Source organism: Populus trichocarpa, chromosome 11, assembly GCF_000002775.5.
Source record: "Populus trichocarpa isolate Nisqually-1 chromosome 11, P.trichocarpa_v4.1, whole genome shotgun sequence".
Taxonomy (NCBI): domain Eukaryota; kingdom Viridiplantae; phylum Streptophyta; class Magnoliopsida; order Malpighiales; family Salicaceae; genus Populus; species Populus trichocarpa.
The window spans coordinates 3953580-3973700 of record NC_037295.2 but is presented as its reverse complement, the minus strand read 5'-3'; the positions used below and the strand labels follow the sequence as shown (position 1 = coordinate 3973700).

At 35.1% G+C, this 20121-nt stretch overlaps 1 protein-coding gene across 3 annotated transcripts; it reads right to left on the bottom strand.

Annotated features, from left to right (window-relative positions):
- Positions 1 to 434: 434 nt before the first annotated feature.
- On the bottom strand, positions 435 to 11943 carry LOC18102996 (mediator of RNA polymerase II transcription subunit 16). Of its 3 annotated transcripts, XM_024580983.2 has the most exons (17): positions 11230 to 11379; positions 10252 to 10432; positions 9658 to 9726; positions 9337 to 9425; positions 9059 to 9171; positions 8739 to 8840; positions 8157 to 8242; positions 7044 to 7631; positions 6096 to 6714; positions 5860 to 5939; positions 5617 to 5699; positions 4652 to 4888; positions 4073 to 4244; positions 3298 to 3821; positions 2858 to 3034; positions 2322 to 2690; positions 435 to 1273 (listed from the first exon to the last, which is right to left on the bottom strand). In XM_024580983.2, exons 5-17 carry the CDS (start codon positions 9091 to 9093, stop codon positions 1124 to 1126), a joined length of 3222 nt encoding a protein of 1073 aa, XP_024436751.1. In that variant the 5' UTR covers positions 9094 to 9171; positions 9337 to 9425; positions 9658 to 9726; positions 10252 to 10432; positions 11230 to 11379; the 3' UTR covers positions 435 to 1123. The 3 variants fall into 3 exon arrangements, with proteins under 3 accessions (XP_024436751.1, XP_024436749.1, XP_052301215.1); XM_024580981.2 differs by lacking the exon at positions 10252 to 10432 and having other exon boundaries at positions 8157 to 8247; positions 11230 to 11943; XM_052445255.1 differs by lacking the exons at positions 9059 to 9171; positions 10252 to 10432 and having other exon boundaries at positions 11230 to 11310.
- Between the last annotated feature and the right edge of the window lie 8178 nt (positions 11944 to 20121).

Genomic DNA, 20121 nt, shown 5'->3' with positions numbered 1-20121 from the left:
GGGAGGAGGGAGGGAGGGAAGGAGAAGTTGTAGAAGACACCGGAATGAAATTGATTTGCTTATACGGTGTCGTTTCATTTCTAAAATGACGTCATAAGACAATGTGGATACAAATGTAATTAGATATTGAGACGAAGATAATGTAAACATAAATATATTTAGTTAAATAAATATACATAAAAATAAATTTATCTTGGTATAATTTAGAAATATAAGGTATATAAAAAGACATTTCATATATAATATTTTTTATTTCTAAAATATTCATATAAAAAACTTTTAATTGCAAACTTATCCTATTAAGATATGTAAAACAAAAGTAAAAACAATAAAATCTATCTTTTCTGTCCCAATACAATATCCAAATAATTTGAAAACTATTTAATAAAAGTTCGTGTACTTATCATCCATTTAAATTCAACTAAGAGTAGATAAAATTGTAAAAATATTTGATAATTAATTCAAAATGCTACGGTTTATAAGCTTTCAGCTGTTCCATACATACTTCTTTTACATTAACAATAAGGCAAGATCAAAGACAACTTTTGTTCTGTTAAAATAATTTACTTGAAACCATGGGATCCAAACTAAATGATTAACGTTGTACCTAGTAAACCTGGATCTGTTGTATTTACAAGTAAAAATCCCTATCCTGATCAATTGTTCATTATCTCTACTTGTATTTCATTATTAAGCAAATGTTATGGAAATACTGGGAACCATCACTAATGGAGCTGTCCTGCAACATACCCCGAAGCCTTCCCATGCATCCTTCCAAAAATATTGCAGTCGAGCTGAATACCTTAAAATAAACACCAGATAGCTGATGCAGAGGAAGTATGCGAAGTAGTTTTGCCTCCCATCTTGGATCACGGTTGAATTTCCAATCTTGTAGGGCTACGGTCCTCTTTTTTACTTCCAAGCTCCAACCAGCAACTCAGAAAAAGAAATACATCATTTACTATCAAAAGGGTTTTATTTTTTAACCTGCAAATGCCCCAAGTCTGCATCATCTTCTGCTTAGCAGTCAAGAATCAGCTAAGTTATGCACGCACAGCCTTGAATTGATTGTCAAGAAATAGAAAGAGGCGCATCTGGTTAACATTTGTAATCGCAGTCTTGTCTATACAACTCGAACCCATGTACCCCCACACATCGGACAGCCGTAAGCCCAACGGCTGATCCACCAAGCCTCTCTTTCATTTTGGTTAGGTGGGTTTGCCGCAGCACCTGTGGAAGCAAATGCTGAAGTCTGCCGCAAACATCTTATACACTGCATTAATAGCAATGATGTTACATAGAAACACGTGCAGAGCAAGGAATGGAATTGGCAACAAAATAAACATAAGATTGGTGATATGGTAAAAGAAATAAAAAAGAGTATGGATAAAGTATGCTATCTCAGGTAGGAACATATTATGCAAGGGAAAGATACCTTGTCATAAGCTAAACAGTTCGTATGTTTCATTCCATAGAACCAGAATTAAATTGAAAAGAATGTCAGATCATTCCTATCTTATGAACCTCAAAAACAAAAACCTAATGATCACCTCTTAACTATTCATTCCCATGTCCAAGAAGAGATACAAGAGTACTAGTCCTTCACTCACATTAAAGTGGGAACCGCGAGTGATTATCATGGTGGGTCCTACTTTTATGTGAGTTGGGGAGTACCTCTCACGGATTATCTATGAGCATTTTTCAGCTGCCGATATCAATTCAACACCATCATATATCTCCAATGATGTCATTAATACCACAACCTCTAAAGAAACATCCATATTAGAGTGGATTTACGGATTATGCATGTCCAATAATGATACATCATTAAAGATAAGAAAAAAAGATGATGCAGAGGGATGATTGTTGGTTTCCTTAACACAAGATGCACTTGGACAGGAATTAAATTGCACGATGCATTTACGGCCAACTAGATGTCTTCCACTTCATGCTTACCAAAGAAAGAGATTCATAACTCGAGGAATTCCTTGGTGGGACTATCCATGTACTATGAACACTCTTGGGTGCACCGAACAGGATTAGGGTACAGCTAAGTAGGTATTAAAAGAAATTGGGTTTTAAGCACATTGTGGATATGGCAGTAAATAGGGCAGAACAGGGGAATAAATTCTCATAGCTTGCCACAACTAAATTCACTTCAAGGCTTAATTGTGTTGAGTACCTTCTTTGAGACACCGGACATAAAACCTACCAATGACATAAAATTGGATTTTCTTTTGAATTCAGTGATCCTACAGAACAAGAAGGCTGAATAGCAGAAAAATTCAAATCAGAGAGAGAGGAGAAAAATGGAGAGAGACCTTGTACCAAACACCTTCAAGACCAGTCTTCCACATCGCAGTAACAACATCTCTTCGAGATCCCATTATGCCAAGATAAGCTCCCAGGCCAACAGAAGTGTTCAAGCCAAAAGCTGCATCTCTTTCAGACAGTCTGCGCTTCCTTGGCCATAAGCCATGAGCACTGTAATAAACATCACAGTTTTCGAGTGAGCTGAAATCAAGTGGATCTGAGTTAAGCTTCAGAGTATCATCTGAACCCATATCCTCAGCATCAGACCAGGGTCCACCAAACATATTGCGCCTGTGCCACTCTTCAGATGGAGGGTGGAGTTCTAACTCTCGTAGTAACAGACCAGCAGCATCTGCACCTCTAGGCCGTGGCATGTTCTGTGGATTTCATAACAAAATTTAACATAAAGTCAACAAAACAGTCGTTTTGTCAAGAAAGGGAAGAAATAAAAGCATGGGGAGGTTTATCCCTATGAAAGAGGAAAAAAAATTACTTTGAAACCTCCTTAGGGTCATTTACAAGATTAAATCATAAGCATGGATACCTGCATATGTGGGCCAAGAGATGCTTCTACAACCTCTGGCAATACTGTATAATTGCCATCAATATAATGCAACCGCACCTGGATATTGCTGCTTCCTACTTGAGAAACTGGCAATGGGTGTGCCAGAGTTGCTGTTCGCCGACAAAGATCCATGAGAATGCGGAAAAGGACCTTCACCTGCACGAGGCAATGAATGAGCCTTTATCTGAATCTAGGGCGCGAGGGCACCTCTGCTGATTGATTAATTAATTCCTTAACCAATAGAATTATCAGAAACTTTTTGGATGCCCAAAGACAGTGATTGTCATGGAAGTTAAGCAGCTTTTTCTCCATTCGTACACCAGAAAGAATATATTTAGCCAGACAGGCAACCAAAAATCTAATGAAGATTGTTCATAACATGTAAAGCCTAGAAGGAATTAAAGAGCACCAGTATGTACCTCTTCAAAACTGTATCCTTGGCCGGCATTGCCACTGCCTACTCTGTGCCTACCAGCAGGTCCATCTTCGACTGGTTTAGCTCCAGGCATTACTTGACCACCTCGAGCTGTCTGACCTTCATCCGACCTGACCATAGCTGGTGCTGGCTTTGAAGTAACAGTGTTGATCTCCTCCACTTTGCCAGGAGCACCAGACTGAGGTTTTTGCACATTTGTATCAGTTGAATTTCTCTGTGCACTTCCGGCAAAGCGAGGTAGTTGAGTTCGGCGAAAGAAAAAACAGAAAAGCAGGAGCTGGCATAATCTGCGGAGGAAATGGCAGTCACCAATGAGCCTAACTGCTGGTGTTCCAGGAAAAGTTCCAGTGTTAATGCTTATCGGCATAACGGAAGATGGACCACTTATGGGATTCGGAGTTGAACCGGTCACTCCATCAGTCGTGCTACTAATCTTAGCAATGGCACCTTGAACCCAAGCTTGCATCTGAGTGCTTCCAGTGGAACTTGTAGAGCCACTTTGACCGCCTGGAGAAAATGTAATAAAAAACAGAGTGTTGATCACAATAACCCAGAGAGAGCAGAAGAGAGAAGAAATATACAAGATCTTCTGGAGACATTTCCCCAGCAACTGTGGCAGTAACCTCTTAATCAGTAAAGATCAAATTGCAGGCACTTCACCAGCTTTTGAAGTCAACACCGCATAACTTTAGTAAGCACAAATTATTGAATAAAGGTCTCCCCTTTATGTATCAGAACACTAGACACTGCATACTGACCCTGACTTGGCGCAGGAGATGCTGAACTTTGAGTAGGACTAGTCACCATATTGCGGTTACTGCCTGTGCCTGCTGTAACAGCATGACTAGCCAGTGTGCGACAGAAACTTGCATAACGCCGTAGACGTGTGATAAAATGTGAAGCTAGATCAAGAACTGCATCAACATAAGCCTGCATGAAATTCTCATGGTTAGTGAAAATCATCAAATCAGTAAACCTGCATCAACATAGGACAGATGTTTGAGCTGACTGGAGGCAGGGAAATATTCAACAAGCACAATCTGAGTGCTTGGATACAGCAGACTGGCAAGCCTAGAAGGTGACAAATATATTGCTGGTTCAGGAATCAGATTGTAGGCCATAAAAAGCCAGTGTATGGCCCAAGCAATGCAACCATCATTAACACATTGAAAATATCAGGTTTATCATTAGCATGTAGAAATATAAGCACCACATCGCAGGCAATCAGATCTTGATGAAGCCTCATATTGGGGGTATCAGTAGATCTTCAGTACTACACTCACAACTTCAACAGGAACCAAAATTTAACATGAGACAATAAAGAGATAAAAGCATACCTGAATACTCGGAACAAGGTTTGGCTCAACTGTCATTGCTTCGGGGTCGATGCCAGATAATGTCTCACCAGAAGCCTGCCATGGTTCAGATACTAATGCTGAAGGATTTATCAACGCTGACTCAATGCCTCTGCCCAACATATCAAGCAGCAACCTAGCTTGCATGTCAAGAACCATTGCCCTAACCTCCTGAGCATTTGTACCTTCCAGCAGTCTACATTTTATTCTGTCCAGACTCTGCATCATTAAAAAAACAAGTTTACCTTACCCAATCAGGGCATTCTAGAACCTGGGACAGGTAGTCACATGTGCTTTGAATTGTCACAACAAACTTAAAGGAAAAGGAAAAGGTACCTGTGCAATCGGTTAATTAAGAGAAATCAGAATTAAGGCATGTTAGTGTATCTTGTTTCCTTATTTGATTGTGATTCATGTCTTGCGTGGCATTTTTGGGTTATAATGTGCCACAATAAACTGTGTGCTCATAACACATGTTACATGCCACACCTTCTGTAAGAACATAGTTTATTTGGCTAGAAGCAGATGATCGCTAAATGTAATTTTCATATTTGCAGCTTTGCATATTCCTCTTTTTTTCTGGTTTCAAGAACTCTAACTTGAGGATCCACGGAGGGCACAGTAAATTTCTAAGTTTCTAACCACCTCAATTTCCACAACCCATTCTACATCCAGTCCACGTCAACTATTCTACAAGTCAATTATTCTAGATGCCCTTGCTCACTCTAGAAATTATAATTGATTTTGAAAAAGAAAAGGAAAAGGAAAATAAAGACCACCATGGCAGACTATTTCCAAACAAATAACAAAAAGATTTTGACATGGGAAATTACTGCAATTATAAAAATAATAGATGTCTTTGTTCAATATTGTCATTCTAATTATCATAATCATAGATTATCTTAAAAGAAATAGTGGTGCAATGGCAATAGTGCAGAAAAACATACAGGACCATACTGCTGTCTGTGCTGTGAAGTGGGAAGAGAATGAAAATCCGCATCCAAGACAGCAATCACACTGTTAAGTGAAACTGAAAGGAAACAAAGAACCAGATCAGCAGAAGATGTCACCCAAGGATTTGTGTTATTTGCAAGGAAATCTTAAATAGGAATCCTTGAAAAGACATTGTTCATCAATATATTTTCTTTTTCATAAACCACAATAATACCAGAGAATCTAATTATTCTTACCAATGCCATCCTCAGCGGCGCTCTGTGTACAGCCAACAGCATCCCACCAATCAACTCCAACCAAAAGGCTCCACCAAAACCTGCTCTGGCAAAACTCAATATCAGTATGACCATGTAGAGTGTTGAGATTATCTGCAAATTGAACCTTCATCTAATTTTTAGCCAAAGGAAATGTCCATAACCACTAATATGCGGACTTCCAAAGTATTTCCCAACAAATGACTCTTGCCACATACCTCTCAGCAATAGCACGTTCCCAGATTGCTGAGTTAGCCTTCACCTGACTGCTTGGAACAGCAGGAGGAAGAACACGAATTATCTTCAATACAGTGTGATCCTTACTAGTGTCGTGCCAAACTGAAGCTGAGCAGCAGCTTGTGGAAGAGAAGGCAGGAGCAGCAATTGTAGATCCAACATTAATCTGGTGGTTGTCAACTAATGTGAAGTTTGTCCCAGAGAAAATGTGAACTCCACCCCCAAGAAAAGCAACAGCAATCTCACCACCATGAGCAGAATAAACAATTCGAGCAAGTGTTCTAACATCACTGGGCAGATCAGAGGGATCAAAGATGACTCTCTTTGTCTTCTCAGCACCAGAATCAGATGTCTTTCTTACATCAGAGATTGGTCCTGCAGCAGCTGGTTGGTAATTTTTGAAATCATTTGTTGGAGGTATGCTTGTATCCACTTTGGACACCCATACAGTTTGCATGGGTGCCTGCCCACCAAAACCAGAAGTTGGATTTCCAAATATTGGATGAAGAACTACAGGTTGAACAGATGATTCCCAGCGTTGCACCCTCCATCCTGTGATTAAAGGACCCTCATCTGGATCATAAGGGGACATATACTGTCCTGCGTGTGTAAAATCAGTTATTGACATATGGAATCCAGATAACTGTAGGCAGATAAAGGGATATTCAACTGACTCAAACATGAAAGTTAGGCCTCACATCTCTTTCAACTGACTCAAACATGAAAGTTAGGCCTCGCATCTCTCTATTAGTACAACGATAAATTTAAGTGGAGGAAGAAAGAGAGCCCAGGAAACTGTTGCACAAGCATAATCACACCAATCATATAAACACACACAAACACGCATACACACGCTAAAAGAGGATTTGTTATGGAAAAACATGGAACTGGCAAAAACTAAAACTGCAAGTCAGAATACTGATAGGTACCCTCAACTATAACAACTGCAATCACGGAGCCACCACGAGTTGGATCAAAAGCAACAGCACTGACTCCAGAACCCCAAGTAGTAGTTGCTGCAGATTGAGCTGCGGCCTCAGGACTCACATATGCAGAAAAATTTGAAACTGGTGAACAATGAAGTGTGATGGTGTCTGTGAAATCTTCATCCGTCTGCTTTTTCCCTTGCTTTACTTCAGACATCAGATGCTCTTGCCAGTTGAATAAATATGCAGCCAGAGGAGCAAAACCTGACCAATTGGGTGGCTTAACTGAAGGTGGGACCCCATTGCCAACACTTGCCATTGGAGTTGCTTGAAATCCATTTCCAGGGCCAGGAGTAACCTCCCAAACAACAACAGTTGAAGGATTGACAATTGGAACACCTGCAACATGCATTGCGCCACTGTCTGTTATAATAGCATCAGCAGCCATAATCCCACTAGGGCCAGCACCCAAGAGTCCTTTGCTCGTGCAAAACCACTTTGGTGATGTATTATTCTGGCTAGGGGACCAATGAAGTTGAACAGAACCCGATGAGAAAACAGAGCAAACACAAAGGAAATTTGGCCATCGAGCTGTAAGAAATTGAGAAAGCACGTCAGTGATGGTCTTGATGCTGTTACATCAGTCAGGTGGAAGTTTTTCAATAGTGGAAAGAACAGATGACCAAAAGTATCATCACCATTTTTGCAATACTTAGCATTAGCAGCAGCCATCTAAAGGTTGTCAAAAGCACTAGTTCATTCGAATAAAAAAAATGGCAGATATTAAAATTTCTCACTTTAAAAGTTTGTATGCTTGTCATTCGTTGCATCGTTCTAAAAGCATTCACGATACAGTAGTTAGCCATGGATGTAATTATGAATAAAAGCATTGCAGAAACTGCAGCCAAATTACTATTCTAAATTTACAGCTATTCAAAAAAATCTGACCTGTTTTTCTCAAAGCAACAGCAAAATAATCCAACTCATTGGATGTAAAGTTGCTAGTCAAAAGGCATAGCCCCAATTTCACACATTACTTGTTAAAAATAGAACCGGTCCTAAAGTTCCCACATGAGCTTCTAAAAATGCTTACAAAGAGAAATCAAGCAAACAAACCTGAAGTTTGAGAATGCTGTGAAAGAAATTTTTCCTCAAAAGCTGACTTTGAGCTTGTGGGAGTACTAGACTTTGACGAAAGCCACCTGTACTGATTTTTTAAGAGAAGTCATACTACAATGAAAGTATAACCAAATACCAACATAACTTGAAAACAAACATAGATTAACCAGGAAACTGAAAAGCACAGATGAATACCAAATTACTACCACATGCATGCTGTCAAAGAATTATCTCAACCTAATAGCTTAAGCTGTTAGATGAGGTCCCAAGATATGATTTATATTATTTTCTAACACACCCCCTCAAGTGAAAGCTCATTGGGCTTGAAACTTACACAGGCACACACTACCTTATGTTTAATTTTTATCAAATATATGGGGGTGATGAGATTCGAACCCGTGACCACTTGGTCATCAAGACTCTGATACCATGTCAAAGAACCATCTCAACCTAATAGCTTAAGCTATTAGATGAGGTCCCAATAAATGATTTATATTATTCTCTAACATATGCAAAGCAAAATACATGGATAATTTCAGAATCAGATATCAGATAACAGAAAACATAATAACCACATACTGGAGAGACACTGGATAGCCATTTAGTAACAACTGCGATATCCTGCCGCCATTCATGCTCACGCTGCCAACAGCTAGCATCACGTACCAAATTAGATGGACCCTGTATGACAAGATAAAAAATAAGCAAGACAAGTTTTTAAAATTCTGAGTAAGTGGCATGCCATAAACACGGAGAAGCAAAGAGTAAAAACCAGTGCAGGGCCAGCCCAAAACTCTTGAGTTGAGTAAAACATGAAAACCTTAGTTAAGCATTAGTGAGAGGAACAAGGCATCTTCTTATTATATATTTGGGTACAAAAATCCATCAAGTTAGCTTACTTGAGAAGGCTGAGTCCAGATAGTTGTCCTTCCATGGAAATTAGCAATTAATAATGCACGAGAGTAAGAAGTAGGGGACCATTCAATAAACTGAACAGAATCACGAGGAGAATCTGCCAAGGGACTCGTGATTTAAGAAATTAGAGCCCAATAGAAGAGGGAACCAATATATCAATGGAAAATCTAACATATAATAGACATATTTCTGCATACATAATAACTAATTTAAACTAAAAAATTGGAAGATAAGGTAAAAGATGCAAGGTGACTCAAAATACCTGCTATGACATTGAAAACAGCACATTCAGTTGGTCTCTCAGGGATAACAACATGAATGGGGATCCAGAACGGTGGGTTTGCGTTGGAGCTACAAAAAAAATATAGTGAAAGATGATATCAAAATATAAATTGATGAACACTAGGCACAAGCTTATTTTCCTATTAGAAGAACCCTAAATAGTAAACAATAACAAACATCGTTATGCTTTAACATTTGTTCTCAAGCACATTTGAAAGTTATAAGCCTGATTAGCAACTATGTAAAGCATATGCTCTCCTTATTAGACTGAAACACATTAGAAGTGCAAAAATCCACTGACCTTGGAATTCTAGCACAAGTTTCTGATGCACAAGCTATAGCATTCAACTTGCCACACCAAGCAACAGCACTGAAAAAACAAACGTTAAAATAAGAATTTGGCAAAGATCAGTAAAAGAATTTTAATGGACAAGGAAAGATGCTTGAAATAACAACACCTCATTTACTTTTAAGACAGCCATTACTAGAATCTCAATATCTATATTAGGAGTATCATATTCTAACAATCACGATTTCTCATATCAACTGCATTTGGCTACAGGTATGTGATGCTTGTAATGGCATCAGGTTTCAAGTTTAAAATAGATGAGAACAGCCAGTGAATGTAAGAGTGATATACTATGGTAGCAACTAGCAAGGATGCATCAAAAAATCTCCAAGTGAAATCTACGATCTCCTCTTGCACTACCTTCTGTTCTACTTTTGCCCCCTGTGGCAGATTGTTTAGTGGCAATGCAAATAGTTCGCCTTATTTTCTGTGCTATAAAATGCCATACTCACACTAGGCATCGCAGAAATAAAAAGATTAATCACCCTAATACAGGTGCAAAGATTGTGATTGTCGATATTTAACAACAGCCAACAGAAAGCTTACATCTAGCATATACTGAATAACTCGATGATATAGTTCTTAATTGACAGCACTTCATCAACTTCATTGTATCCTGTATGCATCCACTAATCATTTGTAAAACTCTCTTTCTCTCTCCTGTTTTCTCAAACTTCATTTCTTGTTCATCCTAAACTCACTTCAACTTCCCACACTAACTACCAAACTAGGTAGCATCAAAACCAACAAAATCAAAGCATAAATTAGTAATTCGAGGACTCCAGGAAATCTAAAGATTAGATGCCAAAACCATTAATGCCTAGAGATTAAAACAAATAAGAAACTCAAATTCCATAACATTTTGAAAAGTAAAATAACCAAAAACAAACACACTAAACTCAAATTGCAGAAGAGAAAACACAATTTCCACAAAAGGAAGAGCCCACACTCCAATCAACCGACTAAAAACCGTAAACCTCTACCGAATTCCACTTAAAATCAACAAATTTAGACACTAAACAACTTCTTCTGCACACAAACACAATTCTCTTGAAGGACTGAATAAAAAAGGTGCACCATTTCAAAAAAAAAAAAATAACTTGACATAATCACATCACTGAAATTTTTGCAAAGGAAACTCAATCCCAACCATAAAAGAACTCATAATCGCACCATAAAAGAACCCATAATCGCACCATCGATGAGCTAAAAAAATACTCAAATCCCATCAAAATTCACTTGGAAAGCATAACTTTATTCAAAAACAGAATTCATCCAAAATTCACTTTCAGAACCAGGAACTTGGTCATATTTCAAAAATACTTTGAAGAACCCTCAAAACTATCACACAAATCACTCCATTAGTCTAAAAGAAGCTCAAATTCCACTTAATAGAAGCCAATCCAAAAAATACTCCAAACCCATATCGAATTTCAGTTAAAAAACGACAAATTCAAACCCTAAACAGCCAAAAATCAATCAAATTAGAATTAAAAACCCTGCTTTATCCATCAAGAACTTTACCTAAATTGGCGACAAAGCTCAGGCACACTCATTTTATGCTGCAAATTAGACCGTGGCTGTTTCAGCCTAATACAAAACACAGTAGCTGGACTCACTGAGTCCTCCTCCATTGGATCGTCGACTTTCTCACCAGCACCACCACTCTCTTCCTCACCACCACTACTGACAGGATCAGCCTTCCCCACTCCTCCACTACTAGCACCTCCACCACCTTCGGCAGGCGAAATCTCCGGCGCAGTCTGCTCCTCCTCCGTTGTCTCCTTGTTAGAAGAAGAAGAAGTCATTTTGAAAAATAAAAATCTAAACTTTATATATACTACTAGAGGGAGAGAGATGAATTTCGTGAGTGATGGGTGTAAAAGTCGCAATTGAAGGCGACAGGTATGACTGACTGTTTAGAGAAAGAGAGATAAGGAGTGGGGTTAGTGTTGGATTTTGAGGTTTTTTATTCTTATTTTCTTGTTGGATTTCGGCTTTTTAGGGGGTTTTTTTTTTACAAAGAAGAGAGACAAGAATGGGAGAATGAGATTCCAGGTGTTCCTTGATAAAGAGAGTGAGAGATAAAGGTAAGGTTTTTTTTTTTAAGGTTTCTTCCTTTCTTCGGTTCTTGCTTATGTCAGAAATCCTTACAGTTTGCTGGATGTGTCGAGGGAAGTGGGGTTCTTTTCATGATTTTGATTTGAGATGAAAAGGGAGGAGATGGGTTTTTTTATGTCAGCATATGGGAATTGTATAGACTTTCTGCTGTGTCGTGTGATTGGATTGAAATTGCGTGCTGGGATCGTGTGCTTCCATTGAGAATTGAGATTGTGTGCTGGATTGATTGGTTATTTTAGAATTCTAACATGATTTAATAACAAATTTTGAAAAATAATAAACGTTAAAAAAATATTAAAAAAATAGCACGGTTTTATTATAACTGTCGTGTTAAAAATAGCGGTTGAACACAATTATTATTATAAATAATGCTAGTTTTGAAAACTAAATCCCTCTTAATTTAAATAACAAGTATAAGAAGTCAATCCAAAATTTTATGAAGATTCAATTGTCAATAAATAATTGGTCATTATGGACATGTCAAAGCTCTGTTTTCAACATACTTAATATCGTTGGAAAGATCTCAATGAAACAATTATAATTGCACCTTGAAATACTATCAAATATGATCGTAATTTGTTATGGGTTTTGTTCATGGTTAATTTAGAGTTAATTGCAACCTCATTTGGTGTTCTTCTAAGAAGTAGTTAAAATTGTCTCGTCAAGATTTTTCTAACAGTAACGGGTGTGTCAAAAATAGAGTTTCGATGTATCCCTAGTGACTCGTTCTTTCTTTCTTTCTTTTTCCTCATTCTTCTTTCATGTCATGTCACCTTATCTCATATTTCTTTCTTAGCCATTGATCTTGAATCTCATCTTTTAGCCATTAGATCTTTATAAAAAAATTGGTTATTTTTTTAGGTTAATTAATTTGTAAAAAAAAAGATGTTTTGAAACATTAACTAAATAACTATTGTTTCAATAGTGGTTGTGTAGAAAAAAATATATTTTGAGACACGATCATTTTTTCAAGCAACAATTGTATATAAAAAAATATTTTAACACGTAAATATATTCAAATTATACTATTTTTTATAAAGATGTTTCGAAACATTCACTAAACAACTATTGTTTTAATAGTGGTTGTGTAGAAAAAAATATATTTTGAGACGCAATTATTATTTTAAATAACAGTTGTATATAAAACAATATTTTAACACGTAATTATATTTAAATTATACTATTTTTCAAGTATTTTTTTAACATGTATTATTATTCCAACTCGTTTGGCAAACCATGCTATTTTTCAAAAAAAAAAAAAGGTTATAGATTGCTTTGGTTTGTTCGCTTTTTTTTGTTTACCAATTTCAATGCTCATGACATGACAATTGGCAAGTTGTGTGCATTGCAATTTGTTCTTGGAGAAGTGTTGTGTATAGTTGTTGGCATGGTTATAATTATTCAAGTGCCGGTGTTGTTATAAATCATTGACAAAACTGAAGATCCCTTGGAATAGATTCAGTGCGCACCAAGATTAAGAGCATGGTTGTGTTCTTCTCACAAAAAACCTTAAACCAGCAATTAAGTGTAGTTTGATATTTGCATAAGACTTATTAGTTATTAGGCTAAAAAAAAATGATTTTTCATATAGAAAGCCTAGTAAAATAATTAAAATATTATTGAAATAAAAAAAATTTAAAACTGACATACAAGGATACTTTTGTCTTTTCATGCCGGTTTTTTCATTATAAATGAAGTGGGATAAAGGAACAATTTGATATTTTAACAAATATAATATATATTTTTTTATAAAAAAAAGTAGTTGGTGCATGCATAGCGAATAGAAAGCGCTCACGCCTTTCCAGCGGCCAGTGCGACTCCTCCTGCCAAAAAATATTCATGTGTCATTAGATGCAACGTAACCCTCTTTTTCTTAAGGGATGACAAGTGTGCTCAGTGGTGGTGCGGTTCGTCGATGACGATCTTTTTTTTCTCCTTTACTTTTCTCTTTCTTCTCTTGAAAATCGCGCTACCCATGCAACATTTTAGAGTTGTCACTTGTTATTTTGAGATTTCAATTGCAGTCTTTATTCTTTTAATTTTTAATTTTTACTTTTGAATCTTTTATAAAATTTTAATTTGTTTTCAATTACATCATTCAATCTTAGTTTGTGGTATTATTTTTTTCAATGTGATCCTCTTTCTTTTGGTTATTTTTTTCTTTTTATGTTCTTTTGTTAAATTAATTTTTCTTTTCAATTTCACTATTCAATCAAAAAATTATTTTTATTTTTTATTTCAATTTTTATCCTTGTTCTTTTTTATTGTTTTTTTCTTTTTTGTTCTTTTTTTTCAATTTGATTTTTCTTTTCAATTTCACCATTTCATCAAAAATAAAAATTATTTTTTATTTCCATTTCAATCCTCATTCTTGTATATGTTATTTTTTTATCCTTTTATATAATTAAAAAAAATCAATTTCATCCTTCAATATTTGATTGGTTGGGAATTGAGCTTTTCGGTTTTTTTAGATGAACTGTTTTTGGTCTAATGATTTGGGTCACAAGTTTGAAAAGTGAACGTAGATTGACATTTATTTTTTTAAAAAAATACATTTTTTCTTTTTAGCTTTAATTATTTGACAATGTTTTTTTTAATAGGCTTTGAGATTTTCTTTGTTTTTTTCCTATCGAGTTATCTTAATCTTATGACCTAAGATGTGCATTTGGCAGGTCAATCGGGATTGACTTGGCCTTTATTACTCGAGTTATAGGTTTGTCACACTAACCCATAGTTATTAAACCCGGACCGGCCCGGCGGGTCGACCTGGGACCCGGTGGCTGGACCGGTCCGGGTTTGCCAAAAGACCGGCCGGTGCAACGACCCGCCCAACCCCGGTTGACCCGACGGGTCGACCTATGACCCGATTTTTTTTTTTAAATGTGGTTTTTCTCCTATACCCCTCTTTTTTCATATTTTTTTAGTTGGTTATTAACACTTTTTAAAGCTCACTATATAAATATTATAAAAGTATTTTATTTTTTCAATGTGGGATTTGAAACCCTTTAGTATATATACTCTATGTGTCCAAGAAAAAAATTTATGTTTTTTCAATGTGGGATTTGAAACCATTTAGTATATATAGTCTATGTTCCCAAGAAAAAGTTATTTTTTCAATGTGGGATTTGAAGCTATTTCGTACATATATTTTATGTTCACAAGAAAAAAATTATGTTTTTCAATGTGAGATAAAAAACTTTTTGGTTTAAATACTTCAACTTAAAAGGATAACATAATATCTTTTCAATGTGGGATTTGAAGCCCTTTAGTATATATACTTTATGTTCACAAGAAAAAAGTTATGATGTTTTTTCAATGTGAGATAAAAAAAACTTTTTTGGTTTAAGTACTTCAACTTAAAACCATAACATAATATCTTTTCAATATGGGATAAAAAAAATTTAAATTATTCTTTTAAACGTCATTATTTACAACATGTACAACCTATATTCATATGAATTTTTTCTTAATTTTTTCATATGAAATATTAAACCTTTAAATATATATTTTTTAATTTTTCTGAGTTGATTCAGGTTGACTCGAGTGGACCCGGGTTGACCCATAAAACCCGGGACCAGGTCCTTTGGTCGGGTCAATCCCCGGGTCGGGTTTGATAACTATGCACTAACCTATGTTAAATTGGGCTAATTTTTTTATTCTTTTTTGACCCAAATTTATCATTCTTTATTTAACGGAATGAAAATAGAGCTAGTTGTTTCCTTTTTGAAAAAACAAATTCCTAGATTATCGTGATCATTTAAAAAAATAGTTCATTTTTTGTTATCATCTATTTTTTCTATCGTATAATTAAAATAGAACCAACTTATTTGCTCATGTGCAATATTATAAGCATGATTAATGGAGTACTGCTAGTAATTAATATAATTTCAGAGTTTATTTCACATTATTTTTTTTAGTTCAGAGAATCTTCAAACATTCAAAAGAATTTTTTTTAATGTATTATTATGAATATGAATGTTGGATCTAAAATCCAATCATACAAGAGGCACAAATTTAACTTCAAAACATTTAATAGTGAAATATTAAAATAGTATTGGGTGTTTAAGAATCCGATGACAAATTTTGTTTTATTAAATCCTTTACATCATGAGGAAGCATTTGATGGGGTATTATTTGTTGAGCTCGATTGAAGTTGTACTGTTTAGTTTCACCCAGAGTTTTAAAACTCGGACCGGCCCGGCAGGTCGACCCGGGACCTGGCCGACTAGGGCCTGGGACCGGTCCGGGTGGAGGTAAAAACCCGCTTAGAAGTTGGCCCGGTGAAACCCAGTCGACCCCGTGGGTCGACCCGGGACCCGGTCCACCCGAGTGAGACCCGATCTATTTTTTTTTAATATTAGCAGTCATTAAACGACGTCGTTTTTGCCTTTTAAAAGGCCAAAACGCTGAAGAAGAACGAAGCAATATTGGGGACAGTTGCAAACCTAATTATCGAAAGAGGAAATCAGCTCTTTGAAACCCAGCTAAATGATTTTTGGTTTTCTTGAAGTCCTAAGAGGTCAAGGAGAGATGGAAAACCAGAGACAGAGAGAGTAACAATTGACTCTAATTTAGATCAAAAGAATCGGCGCTGGTTGTAAGATGCATTGCCTCTTGAGACCCCGTCTGGTCCGGATTCTGCCAAGGTGGAGTCTGGTGGTGTGAGCAAAGAAACAGACAAGAAACCAAATGAACACGGCGAAGGAAGCAAGCATTCTTCTAAGCCAACTGAAGTGCCTTGGTCACGGTCCTTTTTTCAGGGTTTTTTTTTTGAAGTAATTGTTGATATGTGGTTTTGTGGAATTTTTTCTGGTGTCTCATTGTCATTATCTAATGGATGTGAAATCTAGCGCGGTTGAGACAGTAAGTTCCGCAGCTAAGGTATGCTTGGGTGCCTATGGAAATAGAAAATTTGAGTTTGTAGCTATTATAGGACTTAGTGGTTTGGGATTATTTCTATACTTTCCTGAAATGCCATTTATACTATACAATGGTTGTCTTTGTAAATGTTTATTTGCTTGAATCAAAACAGAGCAGTTCAACTTTTGCAACAAAAAAAAAAGGAGAGATTTTTTTTTATAGGTGTTTTTTTTTGTTGACCCAGGTCAACCCATCTGACCCATGACCCGATCACTTGACCGGGTCGGGTTTCAAAACTATGGTTTCACCATTGATTTTGTAAACTAAGCAAGTTAATTAAATAAAATCTTGACACAATTTTCTTAATATATGCAAAAGTTGGAGAATCTAAGGCCCTGTTTGTTTTTGCATTTCAAAAGCGTTTTTGAAAAATTTTAAATTTTAAATTTTAAATTTTTTTTCTTTACTTTAAATTAATATTTTTTTTAGTGTTTTCAAATTATTTTGATGTGTTGATATTAAAAATATTTTTTAAAAAATAAAAAAATATCATTTTGATGCATTTCCAAGTAAAAAGTACTTTAAATAACGTGTGTCGACTTCAAATAAATAAGAGGAGATAAATGCAATGCACTTGCACATCACATGAAGGAAATGTTGTTATATAGCATAAAGCTTGCAAAAGTCATGGTTTTGTGTTTACAAGTTTGACTAGAAAAAAGGGAAAAAATAACATTATTAAACAAATTAAAAGAAGATGGCTTTTTTACTATAGCATTCACATCCATGCTCTTCATTTTTTAGCTAATCTCTAAAATAAACAATCATACTTATTTATTAAAATTCAAGAAACTTAGTTTTTTAACCAAAATTTTTTGATGTTGATTACATGCATGACATTGTGATTCATAAGGAGCACAATGAAAAAAAAAATAAGATTTCCACTGGTAGGTTACAATGATAAAAGGCATGTAATCAAAGGATATGATAAAGTTGATAACTATATAATATGACAATAAAAATAAACAATATATAGGGTTTGTTCTCTCCAATATATCAAGAAATTAATAAAAATATTAATTTAAAGAAAAAAAATAAAAAAATTTTAAATTTTTTTAAAACCGCTTTTGAAACGTAAAAACAAACAGAGTTTTTAACTTTGAATTATTCTAACAATAAAACTATTTAAATATAAATATATCACGAAGAAAATCTCAAAAGGCCAGGCCCAGATTCAGAATAGTCCGGCCCATAAGCAATTGGACTAACAGTAGTGAAAAGACTACTTTATAGCCCAAAATAAACGAGGGGACAAGAAAGCAAACGTCAGTAGATAACTTGGTTGTAGGCTTGCAGCATTTTGAGTTAAGAGTTGGGCCTCATTTAGCTTAGACGGGCCGGGCAATTGCCCACTTTTTGGAGCCTCTTGTAGCTGGGCTCATTGTCTAGGCTAGATTATAGCCCATATGCCATTACTGGGCACGACCATAAACTAATCAAGCCCGATTGATAAATCTTAACAGGAAACCCAAAAAAAAAGAAAAAAAGGAACCTTGCGCCATTATTCTGGTGCTAGTTCAATTTGACTGTCAATGAGAATTTGCGAAGCCTGTATTTATTCAACTTCAAATTCGAGGAACAGAGACTTGAAAGTAGTGGCCTCAGAAACTGGACTTTTGACAGGAAACCGTTGACCCAGTCACAATAGATATGGCAGCCACTCGATTGTTTTTCCATGGAAAAAAAAAAAATCATTTCGCAGGAATTCAAAGTTTCCTGGAGAAGTACCATACCCTAAGTTGAAAGTTTTGTGCTGCCCTAAAAAATTAAGTAAGATTAACATAATTTAAAAAGTTAAAAACAACAGTTACTTTAAATTGAGACACCAATATTATTGGAATTTAAACTCTCATGAAGAGATGCGAATAAAAAAATATAAACTCCTACTTAATACCTATAAAAAAACATGAATAAAAAATATAAAAGACGCTATGAAACTTGGTTAGTTTTTCGACAAGTTAGAGTAGTTCCTTGAAAAATCGAGAGTAAGAGCCAACTCTTGCACACAGTTTTATTTCTAGAGCAATACATTAATTTTATTTAATAATTCATAGCTGCTAAAATTTAATAGCAATAAATAACTTAAATAGTCTCAACAAACAACTCTAATAACCCCTAATGAATTATAGATCAAAAATCCAAAACAAAACCCAACTAAACTAAAGTTGAACAATGACTATTACCCAAAACTTATGGGTAGATACAATTAAACTCATAATAAATTCAATAAGCCAAAAAAATATTAAAACAATAAAAATAAACAAATCTGATCCTTATATCAAAATTGTCGCATATATAAAAATAAAATAACCTAAGATAGTATAATTTCCTAGCTTAAATATTTTTATAGTTGAAATTATATCCTCAAGAGGCTAGGATAACAATTGTTGCCTCTTAAGAATCCATATAAGCCAGGAGAATTAGATCTGAAATTACCACCTCTTTATTTCCTTTCTTGGCCAGAACAATTTAATTATAGTTTTAAATAATCCCCTCCAAGTAAGAAAAGTTGTTGCCCCTGTTAATCCTCTTTGCAGGACTAGAAAACTCTCAAAATAAGCTATTGAATATCCTTTTATCACTAGGAAAAGAATCATTTTCAAATAAAAAGTTTACAAATAAAAAAAACAAATAATAAAACTCATATAATATTTTTTTAATTTGTATTGCAATATATAATAATATCTATGAAAATTTCTAGTAAAATCTCAATCTGATCTAACAATATCAGATTGAGATTTATGTTCATTAGCATAAATTTTAACAATAAAAAACATTACAACCAAAATCTAAATTTAATTGTTAAAATATATATTTGAACAAAAAAAAAAATACTAATTTTGATGTTTTTTCCCCCCAATGATTTTGATAGCATAATGTCAACACATGTTTTATTTTTGGTGAAAGACAAGACAATAATGAGATTGAAATCACATACGTCTGTTCATGTCTGACAAAACTGTGAAATTTGTAAAAGAAATCCGACAGAACTTTTAAGACATGATGGAGAACATTTCTAAAAAGTTAAAAACCATCAAGTTTTAAGTTCTAACTAACAGTTGGGAAGAGTTTACAATACTATCCAAGAATCATGGAATAACTCTCTTAATTTCACTGCATACAGAAGGGCGGCCGGTGATTGACTTGAGTATTTTGTAGTGAGATTACTATTGATTGTTTTTTAAATAATTCTTTGTACTGAAATGCATGTTAATGATATTTTTTTATTTTTTAAATAATTGATATCGACACATTAAAACAATTTAAAACATACAAAACATATTAAATTTTAACAAAAAAAAATGAATTTTTTGAAAACACGGTTTGTACCGCGTTCCCAATCGTAATGACGGTAGTAAAATACAACATTGAAAT